The 21,600-nt window shown below is 43.8% G+C and overlaps 1 protein-coding gene across 3 annotated transcripts in view; it reads left to right on the forward strand.

The window, feature by feature from the left end:
* The window catches only part of CFAP52 (cilia and flagella associated protein 52), a 25,511-nt gene continuing 3,911 nt past the window's right edge, over positions 1-21,600 (forward strand). For 2 of the 3 annotated variants that reach the window (XM_055407021.2, XM_055407029.2), the window contains exons 1-12: positions 1-120; positions 2,630-2,829; positions 3,219-3,355; positions 7,009-7,137; positions 7,957-8,056; positions 8,903-9,019; positions 11,024-11,124; positions 11,644-11,814; positions 14,718-14,866; positions 16,753-16,898; positions 19,445-19,596; positions 20,224-20,326. In XM_055407021.2, coding sequence (XP_055262996.2) covers positions 39-120; positions 2,630-2,829; positions 3,219-3,355; positions 7,009-7,137; positions 7,957-8,056; positions 8,903-9,019; positions 11,024-11,124; positions 11,644-11,814; positions 14,718-14,866; positions 16,753-16,898; positions 19,445-19,596; positions 20,224-20,326 — 1,587 coding nt within the window. In that variant the 5' untranslated portion in view covers positions 1-38. The remainder of the gene's footprint in view (positions 121-2,629; positions 2,830-3,218; positions 3,356-7,008; positions 7,138-7,956; positions 8,057-8,902; positions 9,020-11,023; positions 11,125-11,643; positions 11,815-14,717; positions 14,867-16,752; positions 16,899-19,444; positions 19,597-20,223; positions 20,327-21,600) is intronic. The other variant, XM_055407037.2, reaches the window with a different exon arrangement.

Consider the following 21,600-nt stretch of genomic DNA (forward strand, 5'->3'; position numbering starts at 1 on the left):
CCTCTGTAGGCTGAGAGGAAAGTGAGCGGAGTCTCCAGATGATGGAGACCCAAACTTCGCCCAAGGATGAGGTGGCTGAGGCAGTGGAGCTGGAGCTTGAGGCCGTGATCGGATTCAATGGTGAGACCTAGAGTGTGTCTGGGCTAGGTGGTTTAGGGGCCCCAGGGACAGTGTGGTGCAACCAGGGAGAGTGAGACAGCAGGTGGCACCTGGAAGGCAGCTTGGGACGCTGGCATGAGTCAAGCACTGGGGACCCAGGCAGCCTCTCTTCCCCAAAGATCTTAGAGTCATGTTCTCGCTCCAGGCCTTAAAGAACGGGATAGGTTTTGCAAACATCTGAAAGGAACCAAATGCCCCCTCACTAGGCCATAAGGATAAAAGAATGTGATCTGAAACCCTTCTCCCACTAGCCAGCTCTCCCCTAGCACTAAGCCCCACACAGCCAGCAAAACTGCCTGCCCCTCAGTATTCGATTACAGAATGCGTGTAGGTCCCTGGGACCAAGTAACCTCTAAAATCCCAGCTGATGTACTAATGAGAAGGGGCTGGAGGGAGTGGGGAACTTGTGTTTTGAGCAACCACTTGAGGGGACGATTTGTCTTCTAACCAGAAGGAAGGTGAGGATTTCAGACCAGGATGGACACCGGGGGGGAGCTGGACGGGAGAGGTGCTTTGGTCAGAGGGGCCTGGTTGTTCTGCTTGAATCTGACTTGTGACCACCTCCTGTCTGGAACATGAAGAGGGGAAATGCTCTTTGGATTTTGAGAAGGATGAAAACAAGCAATGGATTGCATTTTAGAAAAAGCCAACTTTTAAAGAAAGTGCATTGTGATGCCTGAAAGCTTTAAAATTGTAGTAATGTAGACACGGAACAATCAATAACTAAAGCTTTAGCACATTCTAGGACTTGGCTCTTGAGTCTTCTCTATAAAACATAGAACATGTTAACAGTCTCTGATAGACATTGAGCACTTAGTACAGCCTAGTACTGGCCATCTTTAGAGCTTGTCACCAGATCATTGGTAAAGGAAGTGAGTGACCTGCTATGAGGGCAAAGGATCACACTGGTGACCAGTAGAGAGCCCTGCTACTGAATTCAGTACTGTTCAATACTGTTTTGTAGTGCTCAGAGAGTACTGTCAGTTATATCTCAGGGTCTCTTATATCTCAGGGTCTCCAATTATCTTGGCCTTTTAAAATTCAATAAAATGGTTTTTGCCTTCTTGGTTTTGTGACAATTTATATTCTTTCATATAGTCAAATATGCATTTATCTAAAATTACTGAATGCCAAGTAGTATGGTGGGCTTCCCAGGTGGCTCAGTGGTAAAGAATACACCTGTCAATGCAGGAGACACCAGATGTGGGTCCCATCCTGGCTCAGGAAGATCCCCTAGAGGAGGAAACTGCAACCCACTCCAGTATTCTTGCCTGGATAATCCCATTGACAGAGGAGCCTGGCAGGCTACAGTCCATGAGGTCACAGAGTCGGACACGACTGAGCACACACGCACACACGCAAAGAGTATGCTATGCACTGAGAATATAGAGTAATACAGGGGGTAAATCCATAGTCATACTTAAGAACAAGAGCTTAGAAAAGTGGAAAAATACAGTGAAACCTAAGGAAAAATCAACCATTATTACTTGTCCCAAAGATATCTCTGTTAAAATTTTGGTATGATCCTTTCAAATGTACATTGACATATAATTTTTTAATAAAAGTGGACTCATGCTGTATATAGTCCCTTATAACCAGACTTTTTTCCACCTAGGATGCCCTGAAAATCTTTCCTTAGCAGTGAACATACTCTATACCAGCCTTGTCAGTGGAGTAAAATTACCTAATACTGCCCAACCCCCAAACACACACACTTATTTTAGCTGAACTGGTGCTGGAGAAGACTCTTGAGAGTCCCTTGGACTGCAAGGAGATCCAGTCAGTCCATTCTAAAGGAGATCAATCCTGGGTGTTCACTGGAAGGACTGATGCTAAAGCTGAAACTCCAATACTTTGGCCACCTCATGCGAAGAGTTGACTCACTGGAAAAGATTCTGATGCTGGGAAGGATTGGGGGCGGGAGGAGAAGGGGATGACAGAGAATGAGATGGCTGGATGGCATCACCAACTCGATGGACATGAGTTTCAGTGAACTCCGGGAGTTGGTGATGGACAGGGAGGCCTGGCATGCTGTGATTCATGGGGTCGCAAAGAGTCGGACATGACTGAGCGACTGAACTGAACTGAACTGACGGCTTATTTTAAAAGCCTTATGTTCAGTCTAAATAAAAACAATTAGCCACTTCTGCCCTTGACTTTTATTGGAGAAGGCAATGGCAACCCACTCCAGTACTCTCGCTTGGAAAATCCTAAGGACGGAGGAGCCTGGTAGTCTGCAGTCTATGGGGTCGCTACGAGTTGGAAACGACTAAGCGACTTCACTTTCACTTTTCTCTTTCATGCATTGGAGAAGGCAATGGCAACCCACTCCAGTGTTCTTGCCTGGAGAATACCAGGGATGGGGGAGCCTGGTGGGCTGCCGTCTATGGGGTCACACAGAGTTGGACACGACTGAAGTGAATTAGCAGCAGCAGCCCTTGACTTTTATTATTTTCAATCTCTCTTTTAGGACATGTTCCCACTGGTCTAAAATGCCATCCTGACCAGGAGCATCTGGTCTACCCTCTGGGTTGCACCATCCTCATCCAGGCAATAAATACCCAGGAACAGAATTTCCTACATGGTCATGGCAACAACGTCTCTTGTGTGGCCATCTCCAAGAGTGGACTTTACGTTGCATCGGGACAAGTCACATTCATGGGCTTTAAGGTGAATACACTAAAACACCATCCACTGTATATGGATTTAGAGGTGCCTCCCAAGAAAAACTGCCTCACTTCAGAATAGCTCTTGTGCTGTCCAGTTGACACCCTTCCTCCTCTTCCCTTGACCTCTCTTGGAACTCATTTTCGCTCTGTGAGGCTGAAAGTAAAGGAACCTGGTGGTTTTATACCCAAAGCAGCAGCTTGTGACTGCTAATACCTGGAAACAAAAGTCCCTGCTTACACCTGTTTCAGTTTTGTTCCTGTCATGTTTGGAAGACATGCTCTAATTTCTAGCACAGTGATGAATGATTATTTTTTCACACAGAGGGGTAGCTCTCTCCTCTGGTTCTTTCAAAGCCTGTCTATGGTCTGACAGTGTATTCTTGCCCCCAGGCAGATATCATTTTGTGGGATTATAAGAAAAGGGAGCTGATGGCTCGGCTGTCACTTCACAAGGGCAAAATTGAAGCTCTGGCCTTTTCACCAAATGATATATACTTGGTATCACTAGGAGGCCCAGATGATGGAAGGTAATGAACTAAGTACACTTACTTCTTTTCTACTAGGCATATTTTTACACATGTTAACAACCATCCCCTTTCTAACATTCTCTGGTTGCCTATCTGTATTTGAGCATGTGTGATATGAAAAGCTTATGAAGCTCATATGAATTTGGGAAATTATAAATTTTTGGTGAAAGAGTTCAAATTAAGCTGAAAAGACAGAAACAAATCACAAAGAAAATAATGTAACTATGAAAGTAAAGTACCTGCATATACATGTAGAACCAAACAAAAACTGGGGAAAATGTTATAAAAAACACGTGTTAACTTTCAGTGGCCATTGATAATTTATAATATTTATAAATGTTTAAAGACTTAAAGTGCTTATAAAGAGTCCCCCAATTATTTGGGAAATTTATATGCCCTATATTAAGAAAAAGCACAGAATAAAGAATTCTACTTACATGAAACTTCATCTGTATGAAAAAACTGCCAAGAAAAATGGTGAAAATTAAATATTCTGAAATGTTAAGCATCAAAAGAAAAAAATTAAAAAGCCTGTGAGGAAAATACCACAGGACGCTGATTCTCAAGCCTGGCAGTGCAATGAAATCAACTGGGAACTTTAGAAAATTACTAGTGGTTGGCTCCACCTTCAGAGACTTTGATTAATTGGCCTCAGTTTTAGGAGTTCTAAAGATTTCCCATGTGATCCTAATTTGCAGCTAAATTTAGAATCATTGCTGGAAAAGATGACATCATCCTTATCATCATCTTCATCATCAACCATAGCTGATTTTTTTTTTTTTTTCCGAGCGCTTACTACAGGTCAGCTGTGTGCTCATTTAAGCCTCATGGCAACTCCACGAGGTGGAGCTCTTGGGGCTATATGACAAACGAGGAATTTGAGTCACCCGCTACAAGTCAGACATGACTGAGCGACTTCACTTTCACTTTTCAGTTTCACACATTGGAGAAGGAAATGGCAACCCACTCCAGTGTTCTTGCCTGGAGAATCCCAGGGACGGGGGAGCCTGGTGGGCTGCCATCTATGGGGTCGCACAGAGTCAGACACGACTGAAGTGACTTAGCAGCAGCAGCAGCAGCAGCTGCTAAGAAGCAGAGCTGGGAGACAAACCCTGAAGTGTGATTTCAGAGGTGGCATTTTTAACTTCCCTCGCTAAGGCATGATCTTTGCCCTCAAGGATCTCACAGTCAAGGTTAGTAGGGAGAGAATACATACAAATGATATTGGAGGAAAAGTATTTCAAAGCATTATATTAGGAAGAACAATCAGTGCAGTGCATATTCCTGTGTAAGTGCTAAAGGAACACCCGAGGTTTGTGTAGGACTTAATATTCGGTGCACTTTTACAGATACTTTCTTGTTTGAGCAGCAAAGCTTAATTACAATGGAAATCTATATTCATGTGTAGTTATATATTGATAGTTCTCAGTATATAGTGAAGTAGTCACATGTCCCTGGCCCATCCCCATTTGACAGTTTTTTTCCTCACTAGAAATGCATCCAGCAGTCTATTACTATTCTTAACTTATGGTAGCTGTTCTCAATCTTGGGTACACATTGAAATCTCCTGAGGAATCATTTTTGCCAGAATACTTCCCCAAGGACATTGTTTACATGTCGTGTTGTGCAACCTTTGCCACAATCAATTTTAGACCATTTTCAACCTCAGAAAGAAACCAGTGCCCATTAGCAGTCACTCCCCATTCCTGTTGTCTTAGTTTCTTCTGTAGAGCAAAGTGAGTCAGTTAAACGGAGACATATACCCATGCCTTTTTGGATTTCCTTCCCATTTAGGTCACCACAAGATCGAGTAGAGTTCCCTGTGCAATACAGTAGGTTCTCATTAGTTATCTATTTTATACATAGCAGTGTATATATTGGAGAAGGCAATGGCACCCCACTCTAGTACTCTTGCCTGGAAAATCCCATGGGCGGAGGAGCCTGGTAGGCTGCAGTCCATGGGGTCGCTAAGAGTCAGACACAACTGAGCGACTTCACTTTTACTTTTCACTTTCATGCATTGGAGAAGGAAATGGCAACCCACTCCAATGTTCTTGCCTGGAGAATCCCAGGGACGGGGGAGCCTGGTGGGCTGTCGTCTATGGGGTCGCATAGAGTTGGACACGACTGAAGCAACTTAGCAGCAGCAGCAGCAGCAGCAGTGTATATATGCCCCGGTTTGATTCCTGGGTCGGGAAGATCCCCCGGAGAAGGGATAGGCTACCCACTTCAGTATTCATGGGCATCCCTGGTGACACAGATAGTAAAGAATCTGCCTGCAGTGTGGGATCCCCTGGAGGAGGGCACGGCAACCCACTCCAGTATTCTTGCCTGGAGAATCCCCATGGACAGAGGAGCCTGGCGGACTAGCACAGCACAGTGTATATGTGGAAAAGACCCTGATGCTGGGAAAGACTGAAGGCAAAAGGAGAAGGGGTCAGCAGAGGATGAGATGGTTAGGTAGCATGACTGACTCAATGGACATGAATTTGAGCAAACTCTGGGAGATAGTGGAGAACAGAGGAGCCTGGCAAGCTACAGCCCATGGGGTTACAAAGAATTGGACAGGACTGAGAGACTGAACAACAACAGTGTATATATGTCAATGTCAATCTCCCAATCTATCCCACGTCTGCTTGTAACCGTAAGTTCGTTCTCTACATCTGCGACTCTATTTCTGCTTTGCTTAGCAAATAAGTTCGTCTCTAATGTTTTTCTAGATTCCACATATAAGCAATATTATACAGTATTTGTCTCTTTCTGACTCACTTCACTCCACAGAACAATCTCTAGGTCCACATCTCTGCAATGATTCCAGTGTTTAACGTAATACCCCCTCCCCTGCATTCTTGATATCATTAACCCAAGCACTATCAATTTAGGACTAAATTGTATGATTACACCCAGAAAGATGCAAAGGTAAGCTACAACATGTTTGTGTGTGTGCTCAGTCGTGTCCAACTCTTTTGCGGCCCCAAGGACTGGGGCCTGCCGGGCTCCTCTGTCCATGGATTTCCCAGACAAGAATACAGGAGTGGGTTGCCACTTTCTACTCCAGGGAATCTTCCCAACTCAGGTTATCGAACCTACATCTTCTGTGCTTCCTGCATTTGCTGCTCTTTACCACTGAGCCACCTGGGAAGCCCTAAGCTGCAACAGAACTGCACTAAGTGTGGTCCCCAGACCAACACATCACCAGAGACATTTTAGCAAAGCAGATTCTCAGACTCCACCCCAGACCTACTGAATCAGAACATCTGGGGGCAGGTCCTAGCACTTCCTGCTTTGGCAAGTCCTCCAATTGAATCAGCTACATGGCATGGTCAAGTTTGAAAACATGCCTATGTCATTCTCTTTTATTACTTCTAATTAACAATTTTTTTTTTTTTTTTGGCTGGAGTATTTCCCCAAGGAAATTTTTTTACAAGCATAAATGAGTGGTAAACTTTTATGCCCTGCCTGTCTCAAAAATCTCTTTATTTTAGCAAGAGATTTAGATGTTTGGGGGTTGGCGGGGGGTATGGTCAATATAATTCTTTCATTCCTTTGTGAGTAACCTTTGTATTTCTTTCCTTCTAGAACGGCTAAAAGAGCCATTTCTTATTTTGAAAGCCCGTTTCCCCCTGACTCTCTTTGTTCTTTCATCCGGGCAGTGTGGTGGTCTGGAGCATAGCCAAGAGAGAGGCCATCTGTGGCAGCCCCGCAGCCGGCCTCAACGTCGGGAACGCCACCACAGTCATCTTCTCCAAGTGCCATGACGAGATGTTTGTCACTGCTGGAAAGTACGTGTCTGCTGTCTAATTTTCCAGAACGTGTAAATCACCCTATTTGCTTACAAAGAAAACACGGTCATTCCAATTAGGGGGAACGTGGTTTTCATCCTGAAAAAAGAGATTCCATCATAATTTTCATAATTTGGGAGTCACTAAAAATCCCAGCTGGTTCTGTCGGTAAAGAACCTACCTGCTAATGCAGAAGTGACTTAGCACACACATAAAAGTTATTTTGGCTGGAAGTCCTTTTAAATACAGTTATTTGATCATTCTGTGCTTCCTACTGAAGAAGTTCTGCTGATCAGCTAAATCCATTTCTGCCTCTGGTTTGTCTGTTACTGATAACACACTGCACACAATCTGTGCTCACACTCAGGGCGCGTGTGCACACTCAGTAACTTAGTCATGTCCGACTCTTTGCAATACCGTGGACTGTAGCCCACCAGGCTCCTCTGTCCATGAGATTTCCCATGCAAGGATACAGAAGTGGGTTGCCATTTCCTTCTCCAAGGGATCTTCCTAACCAAGGAAGAAAAAGTTATCACTCTTCAGTAAGATTTCTGGTTTGGTACCCATCTATACTGGATTCTCTGTGACAATTCCAACTTCAGGTATTCATTATATCGAAACAAATGAGAAAGCCTGCAGATGCTAGTACTTCAGCATCCAAATGACAACTGTATCTTGGGGAGATCACCAGGCCATAAGAAATCCTCAAAAATGCCTAGTTCTCTTCCTTTCAGCTTCTCCTTCAAAAGACTGCAGAAAACAGAGAAGAGATGAAACATTTATTAAACGGGTCTCCAGTTGATTGTTTCTTTTCTCTAGCGGGACAATTCGAGTATGGGAACTGGATCTCCCAAACAGAAAGATCTGGCCAACCGAGTGCCAAACAGGACAGATGAAAAGAATAGTCATGAGCATCTCAGTAAGAATTACTCTGTTATTTTACATAAATATTAGTACAAGTCCTTGTTAACAGTACTGAGCAAGACAGGGGTGTGTGTGTGTGTGTATGTGTGCATGTGTGTAGGTACATGTTCTTTGGGCTGGGGGTGGGGAGGGGAGCCCTGGACATGGAGGACACTGACTAGGGAGGCACAGGTGAGGGAGTCTCACTTCAGGAGCTCCCGTGGGAAGCTGGACACAGCTCTGGGGGAACCTGTTTCAGTGGACCTGAATTGCCATCAGACCCCAGGAATCTGCCTCACCTGCTGGGAAGCAGGGTAGCCAGGAGGTGCTCAGAGCCCACAGCACCTCCTGTTGCCACGCATGTTATTTCTGCACAAGAAATAAAGTTTCTAACAACGAAACTCCTTGTTGAAATGCATGCAGTCTCCTCCACAAAGAGGGATTATTCATGTGTCTTTAATGTGGATTCAGATATTCATGCATATAACCCCATTCTCCACTCGTTTCATGAATGTAGACTTTAGAAAATAGGAGATAAAGCAAATACATATTCTCTCTGGAGGAGCACAACTTCACGCTAGGAGCCCTTTGGAGATGCCTCAGAGAGTGCATGCTAATAGCAGACACAAGTCCACTTCTGTGAAATTCGCGGCTGATTGGAGTCTGATGTTTCATACAGTTCTGAATCTGGCCCTGATTCTGCTCCCCTTGAAGGTGGTCTTACCCATCTTCGAGTCTGAGGAGACAGAAGTCACCCTTGAGGACTTTTGGAGGTCTTCATAGGGTTCAGATTTGATCAGGGGCTCCTGGGCATCACTGGGCAAACCAGGTCTTCAGGTTTCCTCGTCTCTCTCATCCCCAGATGGCCAATGACGATAGCTTTTTCTACCTTGGCACCACCACTGGAGATATTTTAAAAATGAACCCCAGGACGAAGCTACTGGCAGATACAGGGCCTGCCAAGGACAAGTTCAGTCTGGTGAGTAGAGACCATCCAAGTCTGCTTGCCCTGCTGTTTTCTAGTGATTTCTTCCTGCCACGCCAGCACAGACTTCCATCAAGGGTTTGTGGGGAGAAACAACACATCTATGATGCACCCAAGGCCACACTGCAATTTTCAATGTTCATTGACTAGTTCGCTCAAACCCTCATCACTGGTATATATTCAGGATATCCCAGGTGTCTTCAATTAGGGGTCAGAATCACTTTTTTTTTTTTTTGTATCTTCAAAGCTCAAGGCCTGTGGCTTTATGATTTGTAATCACCTCTATTCCAGCATTTGGGCAGTCCAGTTGCCATGTGTAAGTGACATGTGCTCTTTGATTTACAAGACTATCTGTCATTTCTTTTTAATCTAATAACTAGATCTTAAACTTTAGCCTCAGCTGACATCTTAAGTCATGAGCAAGATGTAGAAATTGTTCATTGTTTATATTTGCAGAATTCCTAACAATTCAGGTTAAAAGTCCGATAAGAGACTTTGATCTCTAAACCAAAATAAAAAGCCTACAATCAAAGGGTAATTGGACAGAATAAGTGCTGTTATTTCCAGTGCCCCCAGAAAGTTACAAGGGCTGTTTCTACTAAACTTTGGATCTGAAAGCTTCTTCCAGGTTCTGCACCTGTCTATCTCATGTCTGATAATGGAACAGATGGTTCAAGCTTAGATAATTTTCCACTTAGCTGATGGTCCCAAGAAGCTTTGAAATATTGCACCGTGTTCCTGGGAAGGTGTTAGAGTTTTCTTAGTCACATAGCCACTTATTATTCAAGTTTTTAAGGAGCTGGGTGAGAATGGGAGAAAGCTACAGTATAGGTACAGAAGAGTCTAGCAATAAGCAGAGTCTAGTCATAGGCACACGCCAAATCAGTGTTTTTCAAATGATTTTTAGGAGAGGGATTCCAATATATTCAATAGATGAAACCAAATCAGATCAGGCTAAAGGAGGGCAAGGTTGAGAGTCCTGCCAATTCTGACTCCTCTGAAGGGCTCCATGAAACACTTGGTGAAAATTCTGATCTGGATATTTTTGCTGAGTACTTGGAATGTCAGTGCCTCTCCAGAAAAGATGCTGACTGTCTCAGTGTTCTTCAAACCTGTGGCACTTAAGTTTCTCCCATGGATGCTTTAGTGCTTTTCAGGTGTAAAGGTAAATTACATAACATAAAGTGATGTTTCCAAGATGCCAGTTACACAAGTGGAAAGATGTAATTCTTTTAGGGCAAAGGGATTGGAGGTATTTTTTTGACTATCAAGACAGTTGGTTTGAATATCAAGTAATTCTTCATCTTTCTAACCATAGAACCAACTTTTTTTTTTAATTTAGATTTTTGTTTTTTATTGAAGTATTCAGTTGGCCAAAAAGTTCGTTTGGGTTTTCCATACATCTCACAGAGAACCCCAAATGAACTTTATGGACAAAACAATATAATTAACTTACAATATATAGAGCAAGGGGGCTTCCCTGGTTGTTCAGTGGTAAAAAATCTGCCTGCCAAGTAGGAGACATGGGTTTGATCCGTGGGTGAGGAAGATTCCTCTGGAGGAGAAAATGGCAACCCACTCCAGTATTCCTTGCCTGCAAAAATCCATGGACAGAGGAATCTGGCAGGTTGCAGTCTATGGGGCCACAAAGAGTCAGACACAACTAAGCATGCATGCACACATACATATACATAGATCCCCTGTCTTTTGGAATTCCTTCCTGTTTGGGTCAGCACAGAGCACTGAGTTCCCTGAGCTCTATACTGTAGGCTCTCATTAGTTATCTATTTTATACGTAGTATCAATAGTGTATATGTGTCATACAGAGTAAAGTTAAGTCAGAAAGAGAAAAACAAAAATCGTATATTAATATATATATGTGGAATCTAGAAAAATGGGACAGATGATCTTATTTGCAAAGCAAAAATAGAGATGCGTAGATTCCTAATGATGAAACCATTTGGCGTTTTTTTCCCTTAATGCTCTCTCTCCCCCTAGGGAGTGTCAGCTATCAGTTGCCTGAAGATGGGGGGTTTATTGGTGGGCTCTGGAGATGGATTGCTTGTCTTCTGTAAAAGCCCCAGCTACAAACCCATCAAGTAAGTTACCCCACAGGGTTTGGATGAGGAGACACCCTCTAGAGAGAGGTTTGCTTTAGTCGGCAACTAAATGATGTGGACAAAGTGATATCTGATTTAAAATAAATCTCATCTTGCTGTTAAAATGAGTAGTTGGAAACACAGTAGATGGTGGTTTTTGCCAATGAAAAGATTCCACTTGTTAGACATGGAGTGAATGAAGTGTTTATTGGCCATGGTCATTTGTACCCATTCATTTGCCTGGAATGTTCCATGTATAAATCCTACTTGTGTCCCACCACCCATTTAGGGGGACATCTCACTGTAAACTTCCTTGATTATCATAAACCACGTGGGCCTCCCCCTTTGCTGACCATGGGCACTTGATATTGTAACTCCTGCCTTTCCAACTGTGTGATCTCCTTGAAGGCAGGACTCAGGTTCTTATGCCCGATATATATATCCTCTATAATGCTTCAGACAGTTAATAAATGCTCATCAATTGAGTAAATCTTCTTCACCTTTTGCTTCTCCTTAAAGGAAAATCCAGTTACAAGGTGGAATCACCTCTATCACACTTCGAGGGGAAGGACACCAGTTCTTCGTAGGAACAGAAGAATCACACATTTATCGTGTCAATTTCACTAATTTCAAAGAGACTCTCATCACAACTTGTCACTTTGAATCTGTTGAGGACATTGTCTTCCCATTGTAAGTAGAAGAGCATAAAAGTGATAAGAGTGTAGAGATGTGATGCCATGAGCAAGAAAATTTAATTTTATTAATACATTTTTCACCTACTAACATAATCAGTCATGATAAATCATAATGTAATTTACTCGGTTCTGTATCGACACAGCAAAGATTTTAAACAGCGTACCAATGTTACAGCTTGGTTACAATTCAGAGTTTTATTCAGCAAGCAAAGGATAGTACACCTTCAAGGCATGAGGGTGGGCAACCCCAAAGGAGAGGCCTCAATCCTTCCTGGCTTCCTCCATTTATTCATTTGTCTCCTCCCTGCTAAGCCTGCCCTATGCAATTGGGCTAGCCAAGAAGGGGGTGTGTTTGTTTCATCTGAAATTCTCACTCCAGTCCATGGATTTTCTTTTGTTCCATTTTCAAGGGCTTTTCCCTTTCTTTGTCTTTTAGCCACCACCTTTTTGGACTCCTTTTTCCTATTCTAACTACCTAACAATAATAAATTATTATTTTTTTCTCCATAAATTTTTCTATTGTAGTGAATTATGTTAATAGATTTTCTTTGGCCTTTACCAAGCAGCTACATTCATTTTATAATTCAAATTTGGGCCTCTTTAGAATGTTGGCTTTTCTAGTAAATTCATCACGGAAAAGGTGAACAGACTGAAAAAACTTTTCTGTTTTCCACTGCTATCTGGAGCAAAACTTAGTAAGGCCTTTTTTCAAACATCTTTCAAGTCATTTGTTTGCACGTCTTGTGTCTTCCAGATTTGGCTTGCCTGATGGCAGTGGCCATAAGATTAAGAGTTCTCCTGAATCTAGTTGCTATATATATTGGTAAATCCCTCACAAGACAGTGAAACATATAACCATGAGCAGTTTTAATGTCAAACAGAGCTGCCATCAGAGTTTGTCATTATTTGATTATGAAACCTATTTGTCTTTGGTGAGATTTGTCCCATAAAGTTGGTCACAGTTTGTGCTCTGAACTTCAGTAATTCATTTGAATTTACAAAACTCAAGGTCATTGTTGTATAGGCAGCAAGGCTCTTTGAAAACTTGGTCCTTGAGGTCACCAAATGTAGTTTTGCTTTCCTGAGCCTTTGTGATTAGGTCCTTCCTATTTCTAATAGTGAAAATGGCTGGTGCCTCCCATCAGGCAAATTTTTATTTGAAAATTGGTCATTTCCTTTCTGTGTCACTTTTCCTCTCTTTTTCTAAGGAGCTTGGTAGAATCAATCTATAAAGTATTTGGTCCTGGTGTCTTTTGTAAGGGTAAGTTTTTAAATGTCTTTTCAATTTCTTATGCAGTCTTTAATCTATTCAGGTTTTGTACCCCTTTCTTTTTTTTTTTTAACAGCTCTATTGAAATATAATTTACATATCATAAAATTCACCCTCTATACAATTCAATGGCTTTCTTAGGGGCATATTTACAGAGTTTTGCAACCATTATCATAACCTAATTTTAGAACATTTTTATATCCCCTAAAGAAATATCCTAGCAGTCACTCTAAGCCTCTAAGGTTCAGCTTTCAGCCACCCAAACTGAGCACAGTTGGTGAATGTAGTCAGTTAAAAAAAGGTTAAAAAAAAAAAAAGCTCTCAGATTGATCCATATAGTGCTGACCTCAAAAACAGAATCTTAAATTTTTTTAAAAAGAAAGAAAAAAATAGAATTTTAAAAAGAAAAGTAGTGTCCTCTCTGGTCTCTGCCTCCTGTTTTTGTTTTTTTTTTTTCCTCTCAAGGTTTCCTGCACCCCCCACGTGTAGAATTCAGCTGGCACACAGGAATTGGGGCAGTTTTTAATAATCAGAATTTAGGTCTTCCTCTTATGATTCTCTTGCTGCCAGGGTTTTCCCTTTAAATTCCAGATGAATTTTCCAGCCCCTTATTCTGATGGTTGGCACCTTTAGTCAGTGAGGCTGTGGTTTTTCTGCTACTTTTTTTCTGTGGTCACCATACCTAGGGAGTTTGGGGCATCTCTGGTTAGAAAATCACACAATAAAGATTCTTAACGCTTTCCAGTTGCACTTTAAGAAAAAGGTATTTATTTATTTATTTGGCTGTGCCAGGTCTTAGCTGATTTTTGTTGCTGCATTCAGGATTTTTGTTTTCAGTTGCGATGTGTGGGATCTAGTTCCCTGACCAAGGACTGAACCCACGCCCCCTGCATTGGGAGTGTTGAGTCTTAGCCACTGAACCACCAGGGAAGTCCCCCAGTTACACTTTCACAAGAGCAAGCTCTTCTTGATTTCTGTCTATTTTAAAATATTTTCAGTGTCTTTGGGATTTGGCAGTCTTGTTATCGTGTTCATTTTATCTGGGTTTTATAACTGTTATCTGTGAGGTCTGTGTGACGATTTCACCACTCCAAAATGTCGTATTTTATTTACTAATTTTGGCCAAGCAGTGCACCTTGTGGGATCTTAGTTCCCCAGCCAGGGATTGAACCTGGACCCCCAGCAGTGAAAGCTCCCAGTCCTAATAATTGCGCCACCAAGGAACTCCCCATCTAATGCCATTCTGCACAAGGAATCTGTAAGGCCATTAAGCCTGAGACAATAGGTATCTAAAAGCATCCTGGTGGCTTCCCTGGTGGCTCAGATGATAAAGAATCTGCCTGCAATGTGGGAGACCGGGTTCGATCCCTGGATTGGGAAGATCCCTGGAGAAGGAAATGGCAACCCACTCCAGTATTCTTGCCTGGATAATCCCATAGGCAGATTAACCTGGCGGGCTACAGTCCATGGGGTTGCAAAGAGTCGGACACGACTGTGCAATTAACACTTTCAAAAAGCATCCTTCCCTACATCCTCAAGAAGGCCATTTTAGCGTCAAGCCTGCATCTGAGAAACACTGTGCATCTTGTGCAGCTGCATGTCTCACTCTCCTGGTGGCTTCTCTGCAGCGGCACCGCCGAGCTCTTCGCCACCTGCGCCAAGAAGGACATCCGAGTGTGGCACACGCTGACCAACAGAGAGCTGCTGCGGATCACCGTGCCCAACATGACCTGCCATGGCATCGATTTCATGAGGGACGGCAAGAGCATCATTTCCGGTAAGGTCGGCGTGCCAGGTTTGACTTCCCGTTCCGGCTGCGGCTTTGGTTCTTGTCAGTGTTTTGCTACCAGGTTCCGCGTGGGGATGACCTGGCACAGCCTCCCACGGTCCGCTTGTTTCTCATCTAGCCTGTTTTTGGAATTCCCTTCCAGCTAGGATTCTTTCTGAGCTAGGAATTACCAAACAGCAATTTCTCTTCCCCCGCGTTGCTGCATATAGCATGTTGCTTTCTCTCTGGCCAGTAAAATTCAGTGATTCACCTCACAGGGTGGATTTGAGGCCTTAGCGAGTCCAGGGTTCTTGTGTGAGAACCCTTTTTTTGTTGCTCAAGAGATTAAAAATCTGACTTTAAGTTATAGCTCCAAGGGAATTTATTTTTAATTCAGTTGATTATGTCGTGCCAAAATACCTTAACGTGAATTAGAGACACCATGATATTCTATTTCTGAAAACTTCAGTATGCATCTCTGAAGATATTTTCCTATAAAATAATGATTTCTTAATATTGTCTATGTTCAATCCATGTATAAATTTCCCTAGCAGTCAAAGTGAATTACTGGTTCACATCAATGAAAAGTCAAGTGAGTCTTTCAGTTCAGTTCAGTTCAGTCGCTCAGTCATGTCCAACTCTTTGTGACCCCATGAATCACAGCTTGCCAGGCCTCCCTGTCCATCACCAACTCCCAGAGTTTAGGGGCAGGTATTAAAATGGTGATATCAGGGGAATTCCCTGAAAGTCCAGCCGTTAGGACTACATACTTCCACTGCAGAAGGCACTGGTTTGATCCCTGATCAGGGAACTAAGATTGCATGTGCCTGGATGCAGCCAAAACAATCACAATAATAATATAAAATGGTGATATCAGGAACCATCTCACTGCCCTCTCTTCTTGGCTTTGCCTCCTTGTGCTGCTTCTACCTTGGGGCATGTCTTTTCCACATGGTGGTCCCCAGGAACTCTTGGCTGGCATTACACTTAGAGCTAACAAATCCTTGGGTCAAAAATCTTGGCATCATCATCACTTCTCTTTTTGTCTTATACCAAAACCCCATTTCTCCTGCTCCAATGGCTTACTCTTCAGAGTATATCCAAGATTCCATGCATCTTATCATCTCCACCCTCGTCTCAGTAACTACCACCATCTCTCTCCTAGATTATTCTAGTAGCTTCCTACCAGGACTCCCTGCTTCTACTCTCGCCCGTCACCCTTCTTCCATGATCTGCTCTTAACGCAGAAGCCAGGAAATTCTTTAATTTGTAAGACTATGCCATTTCTAGTAGTCAAAGGTTTTTTTCCTTTTTCTTTGAAGACTTTATTTATTTTTTTGATGTGGACCGTTTTTAAAGTCTTTATTGAATTTGTTACAATATTGCTTATGTTTTATGTTTTGGTTTTTGGCCGGGAGGCATGTGGGATCTTTATGTTAGCTCCACAATGAGGGATTGAACCTGCACCCCCTGCATTGGGAGGTGAAGTCTTAACCGTTAGACGGCCAGGGAAGTCCCCAGGGCTGACATGCTTTTAAACAGAACTCTTCTGGAAGCTGACTTCTGATCCCTGGTTGACATCCCAGTTGCAATATCAACCATCTAGTTGAATGTGCAAGTTTTACAGCTCATGGAAGAGGTGGGGGTTGGCCTCCCCAACTTTTGTCTCCTAGGGTGGGGTGCACCTGGAGGCAGGCTTAGCTAAGGCGAGCCATTCATTTCCTTTGGGATGTGTGACCAGTTTGGGGAATCAGGGAAAAGGGGCTGCGATTCCTGGCAGTGGGTGGGGCTGGTCTCTTCCCCCCATCACCACCACTGTCCCCTCACATCCTGTCTCTCCCTTAGGATTTAGAGTATGCTCATCCTGCCTGCCTTCTCTTTCCCTTTCATACCAGCGTGGGACGATGGTAGAATCCGAGCCTTCGCCCCGGAGACAGGCCGACTGATGTACGTTATTAACAACGCCCACAGGATTGGCGTGACCGCCATCGCCACCACCAGCGACTGTAAAAGGGTCATCAGCGGTGGAGGAGAAGGGGAGGTACTGTTCTCCAGGGCTGAATCTTTTAAAGATAGTCTCATATTTAGAGCAAATGCCCCATTTGTTATTGTTGTTCAGTTAGCAAATTGTGTCTGACTCTTCGTGACCCCATGGACTGCAGCACACTAGGCTTTCCTGACCCTCACCATCTCCTGGAATTTGCCCAAGTTCATGCCCATTGAATCGGTGATGCTATCCAACCATATCATCCTTTGTTGCCCTCTTCTCCTTCTGCCTTCAATCTTTCAGCTGCCCCATGACAGGCCACTAATTTGATTTTTTTCGTCTGTACTAGGAGTCAGGCAAGACCAAATTAAGATTTTTATGAAACTCTGAAGTCCACCATACATTAAAGTTCTAATAGTATAAATACACATATCAATATATTTGTTCCCAGAAAGGACATTTAAGATACAGACATTAAAGTGTTCTATATGGAATCGAGCTAGGGATCCAAGTTGGTGTTTTGCCGGAGGTTTGGAATACCTTTTTTTCCCCTTCAAAAACCATAGTTATATATAAATTGTCTTTATCTTGTCTTTTAAAGGAAATGCCATTTTTGGACTCAATTCTTTAATCTACCCATACACTTTGACCATCATTTTAAAAATTATTACACTCAATCATTTTCTTGCATCATTTCAAGGAGTCTTTTCATACATATCAGTGTCTCCCTTCCCCCTACTCCCCAGATTTTTTTTTTCCATCCCAAAGCCTTCCTTCTCTCAACGTAGGACATTACATTTTCCTTTCCTTTCTCCATGCTATCATAGGAATAATCTAGGGAGAAGCAAGAGACAGCACAGCCTCTGGCAGAGATCAGACCAAATCAGTTAGTGTCTGAGTGTTTGAGTTCTGGAGTCACACTTAATTTTCTCAAATTTCACTCCCACCACTTCAAAGCTGTGTGATCTGGGCTGTGTGCTTTAACCTCTCTGGGTTTCAGTGTCCTGTAAAAGTAAAGTGTAACGTGAAGATAGTGATTCTGATATTAATGAGACACTTTACACCCTTTATTTTGCACTATGTCTTCAGAGCCTGGTGTGCCTTTCGTGGTCAGAGCACATCTTCTTCTGGATAAGACCTTGCAGATGCTCCACAGACCCACCCAGCCCTGGGCCATCTCCCTCCTCTCTGGACCCTTGCAGCTCCATTCCCTTCCGTCATTCCTGCAGCTTAGCTGTTGCTAACACCCGCAGCATCCTTGCTTGCTCCCTCAGCCTTTGGGGGCATCTGCCTTGCTGAGGAGGGCTTCCCAGGTGGCTCAGTGGTAAAGAATCCGCCTGCCAATGCAGGAGACATGGGTTCGAGTCCTGGGTTGGGAAGATCTCCTGGAGAAGGGAATGGCAAACCACTCCAGTATTCTTGCCTGGAGAATCCCATGAACAGAGGAGCCCAGTGGGCTGCACTCCATGGGGTGGCAGAGTCAGACATGACTGAGCACACACATGCACCCGCATGGCTGAGGAGGGCTACTGGAGGAACTTACACGTTACAAATTGGTTGCCCCTGACCCTGATTAGCAATCTTTTCACAGTCCCGCCTCCCATTTCCCATGGTTACTAAAGACCTTTCCTTCCAAAAGACATAGTCTTTAAGGTCTTTTTAGGTACAAGAGGCCAGGGCTGCTGGTCCGCAGGTGTGCACTGGTCTGAATGCAGTGGTTGCTAAGATACACTTGAGTATTTTACTTCCATTTTAATTGGTAAATGGCCATTACCTGAGTTGTGAAGACCCTAGTTTTCCATTTAGTGTTCAACTAGACTATGGCTCTTTCATTGTCTTGTATCACTTACACAAAATGATTTCTGCTTTCCTTGTTTTACCTAAGTCCAACACATTCATTATAGGAAGCATCTGACTGTGAGCATCTGACTACATGATAATGTTTCCTGGTCTAGCTGTGACAGCATGTTTAGCCATTACAGGACCCACTGTTATAACCAAATAACTTTTCTTTTCACTTACCCCCTTTTTTTTTTTATTATTACAGTTAGGGCATCAGTTGTGAAATTTTGTGTGTCGGTAGTTGTATCAACTCTGAATTTCATTTCAAGTTGACAGAGGGGTATCAGACAATATTTGCTATTGAAAGTGGGTATTGACTTCAATGAGGTTGAGAACTACTGATTTTAAATGATTGAAACTGAGCAGCTTATGCGAAAGTTTAAGTATGGCTCTGGGTACCCAAGAGATTCCCTGATGGCACCAGAAATTTGATAGCAGCGCTCAGCAGAAACAAGCAGACATTATTATTTCACTCGGCTCAGCAGCAGCCCTTGCATTACTGGTTTTAGCAGCGGGGGCCTGGTAAATTTCTCAGCCCTAAAAGTAAAAATGGATGTAGGCTCCTGGTAGGCGTCTTCCTGGCTCCATGGAAGAATATTCCCGCCCTAAAATTTGATATCCCCACCCTACTCAGCCAAGATGAGAAACAGGGAATTAGAAAGACAAATCAGGCCCAGGAGGTGAGAACACTCTTGGGATCTGTTTTTCATCAGAAAGTCCCAAGTTGGAACTGAGGGCCTGTGCTCTGTGGCTTCCAGGTAAGGGTGTGGCACATAGGCCACCAGACCCAGAAGCTGGAGGAGGCACTGAAGGAGCACAAGTCCTCCGTGTCCTGCATCCGGGTGAAGAAGAACAACGAAGAGTGCGTCACAGCCAGCACGGACGGCACCTGCATCATCTGGGACCTTGTGTAGGTACCGGTGATGGGGAGGACCACTGATGCAGCATGCAGTCCCAGCTATTGAACTCAAGGGAAGACTCCAACAAAGGGCAGAAACCTGACTCCGGGCAACAGGAAAGGGATGCCCCTCAGAAGTCATTCATCTCCATGACTGTTGAGGGTTCACAGATACTGGTGGAAAGGGCAGAGCTTCCAGGAAGAGCTGGACCGTAGAAGTTTCTGGGCGGATAGGGAAGTAGCTCTCTATATACACAAAGCAAAACATGGTTTAATTTACACTAATGCAACTCCTTGGCTCACTGGTAAAGGATCCGCTTTCCAAGCAGGAAACACTGGTTCGATCCCTGAGTCAGGAATATCTCCCGGAGAAGGAAATGGCAACCACTTCAGTATTCTTGCCTGGAGAATCCCATGACAGAGAAGCCTGGCGGACTACAGTCCATGGGGTTACAAGGAGCTGGACATGACTAAGAAATTAAGTAACAATAATGCAACTCCCTAAGAAATGTGTAAATATTGATTCTCCTTCCATAGACCAGATGATCGGGTGGCCATGTCACAGGTCACACTCTACTTGTAAATAAGATTTCTCAGGAAGATAAAAATGATTTCACAGCTTTCGGATCTGTTTTTCAGCCGTCTTAGGAGGAATCAGATGATCCTGGCTAACACCTTATTCCAGTGTGTCTGTTACCACCCGGAGGAGTTCCAGATCATCACCAGTGGCACAGACAGAAAGGTAAGGGTTGGAACCCTTCTGGTACAAGAGAAGAGTCTTGTGGTGCCTCGTGGCCACAGGTGCAGGCTCTGGAGCCAAGCCAGGCCAGTTCGGACGATGGGAGTGCTGGTGATCCTCTGAGTCACTTTGGAAACGCCGCGTCACTTTCTTGGGTGACTTTGCTTCATTGTCTGCAAAATGGACATGACGACACCACTGACCTCATGGTTTCCAGTCATGCTTGACTTTAATCAAGCTTGTTTTCATGTAGTGTGAAAGTGAAAGTTGCTCACGAAGTTGCTGACTTTTTGTGACCCCATGGACTATACCATCCATGGAATTTTCCAGGCCAGAATATGGAGTAGGTAGCCTTTCCCTTCTCCAGGGAATCTTCCCAACCCAAAGATTGAACTCAGGTCTCCTGCATTGCAGGCAGATTCTTTGCCAGCTGAGCCACAATGCTAAAAGCTGAGGGTGGGGGCTGGCACAGAGCAGGCACTCAGTAAGTACTGGTTTTGATTATGAGGAAATTTTTAGGGCTGGAATGGAAGTGCCGTGTCCAGAGCAATTGTCATGTGATTAAATTCAAATTGAATGACAGTGGAGCTCATCTCTCAACACTTCGTGCTATGAGTGAGTGCTCAGTCTTGTCCAACTCTTTGCGACCCCATGGTCTGTAGCCTGCCAGGCTCCTCTGTCCATGGGATTCTCCAGGCAAGCATACTGGAGTGGGTGGCTGTTTCCTCCTCCAGGGCATCTTCCTGAACCAGGGATCGAACCCATGTCTCCTGCATTACAGGCGGATTCTTTACCCACTGAGCCACCCGGGAAGTCCTCATCACCCTACTTCATCAATATGTTAAAAATCTCTTTAGCTCGGGGAGGGAGTTCCATGTCCTTGGGTGGAAATCAGCCCTTCTTTTGGGAGGAACATTTCCTCCTCAGAGTGAGCAAGAGGCTTCAGGAGAGAGGGACAAGGAAGCTGGTGGGGGGGTCTCCCATCCTGCCAGCCACATCAGATCTGTCAGATCTTGGCCTGATTCCCTGCCAATCCAGGTACTGGGTTTGGATCTCCCTAATTTAGTCTTTGAGATGCCTTTGAGATAATTGAAGAGGAGGTTGCCTATTTATTGTTTTGCCAGCTGCAGTCTAAGATAATGGAGTGAAAAATATAAAAATAGCATGGGAAAAGTTCTAAAGGGACTTGTCCTCCCCACCCCCACGCCCATAAATTTGAATCCAGAAGTGGGGATTTTTCCTGTTTAAGCTTCCCAGGTGAGTGGGAACTACAGCCT

This window comes from Moschus berezovskii, chromosome 20 (genome assembly GCF_049115385.1).
Source record: "Moschus berezovskii isolate FMDL1 chromosome 20, NW_MosBer_1.0, whole genome shotgun sequence".
In the NCBI taxonomy this organism is placed as follows: domain Eukaryota; kingdom Metazoa; phylum Chordata; class Mammalia; order Artiodactyla; family Moschidae; genus Moschus; species Moschus berezovskii.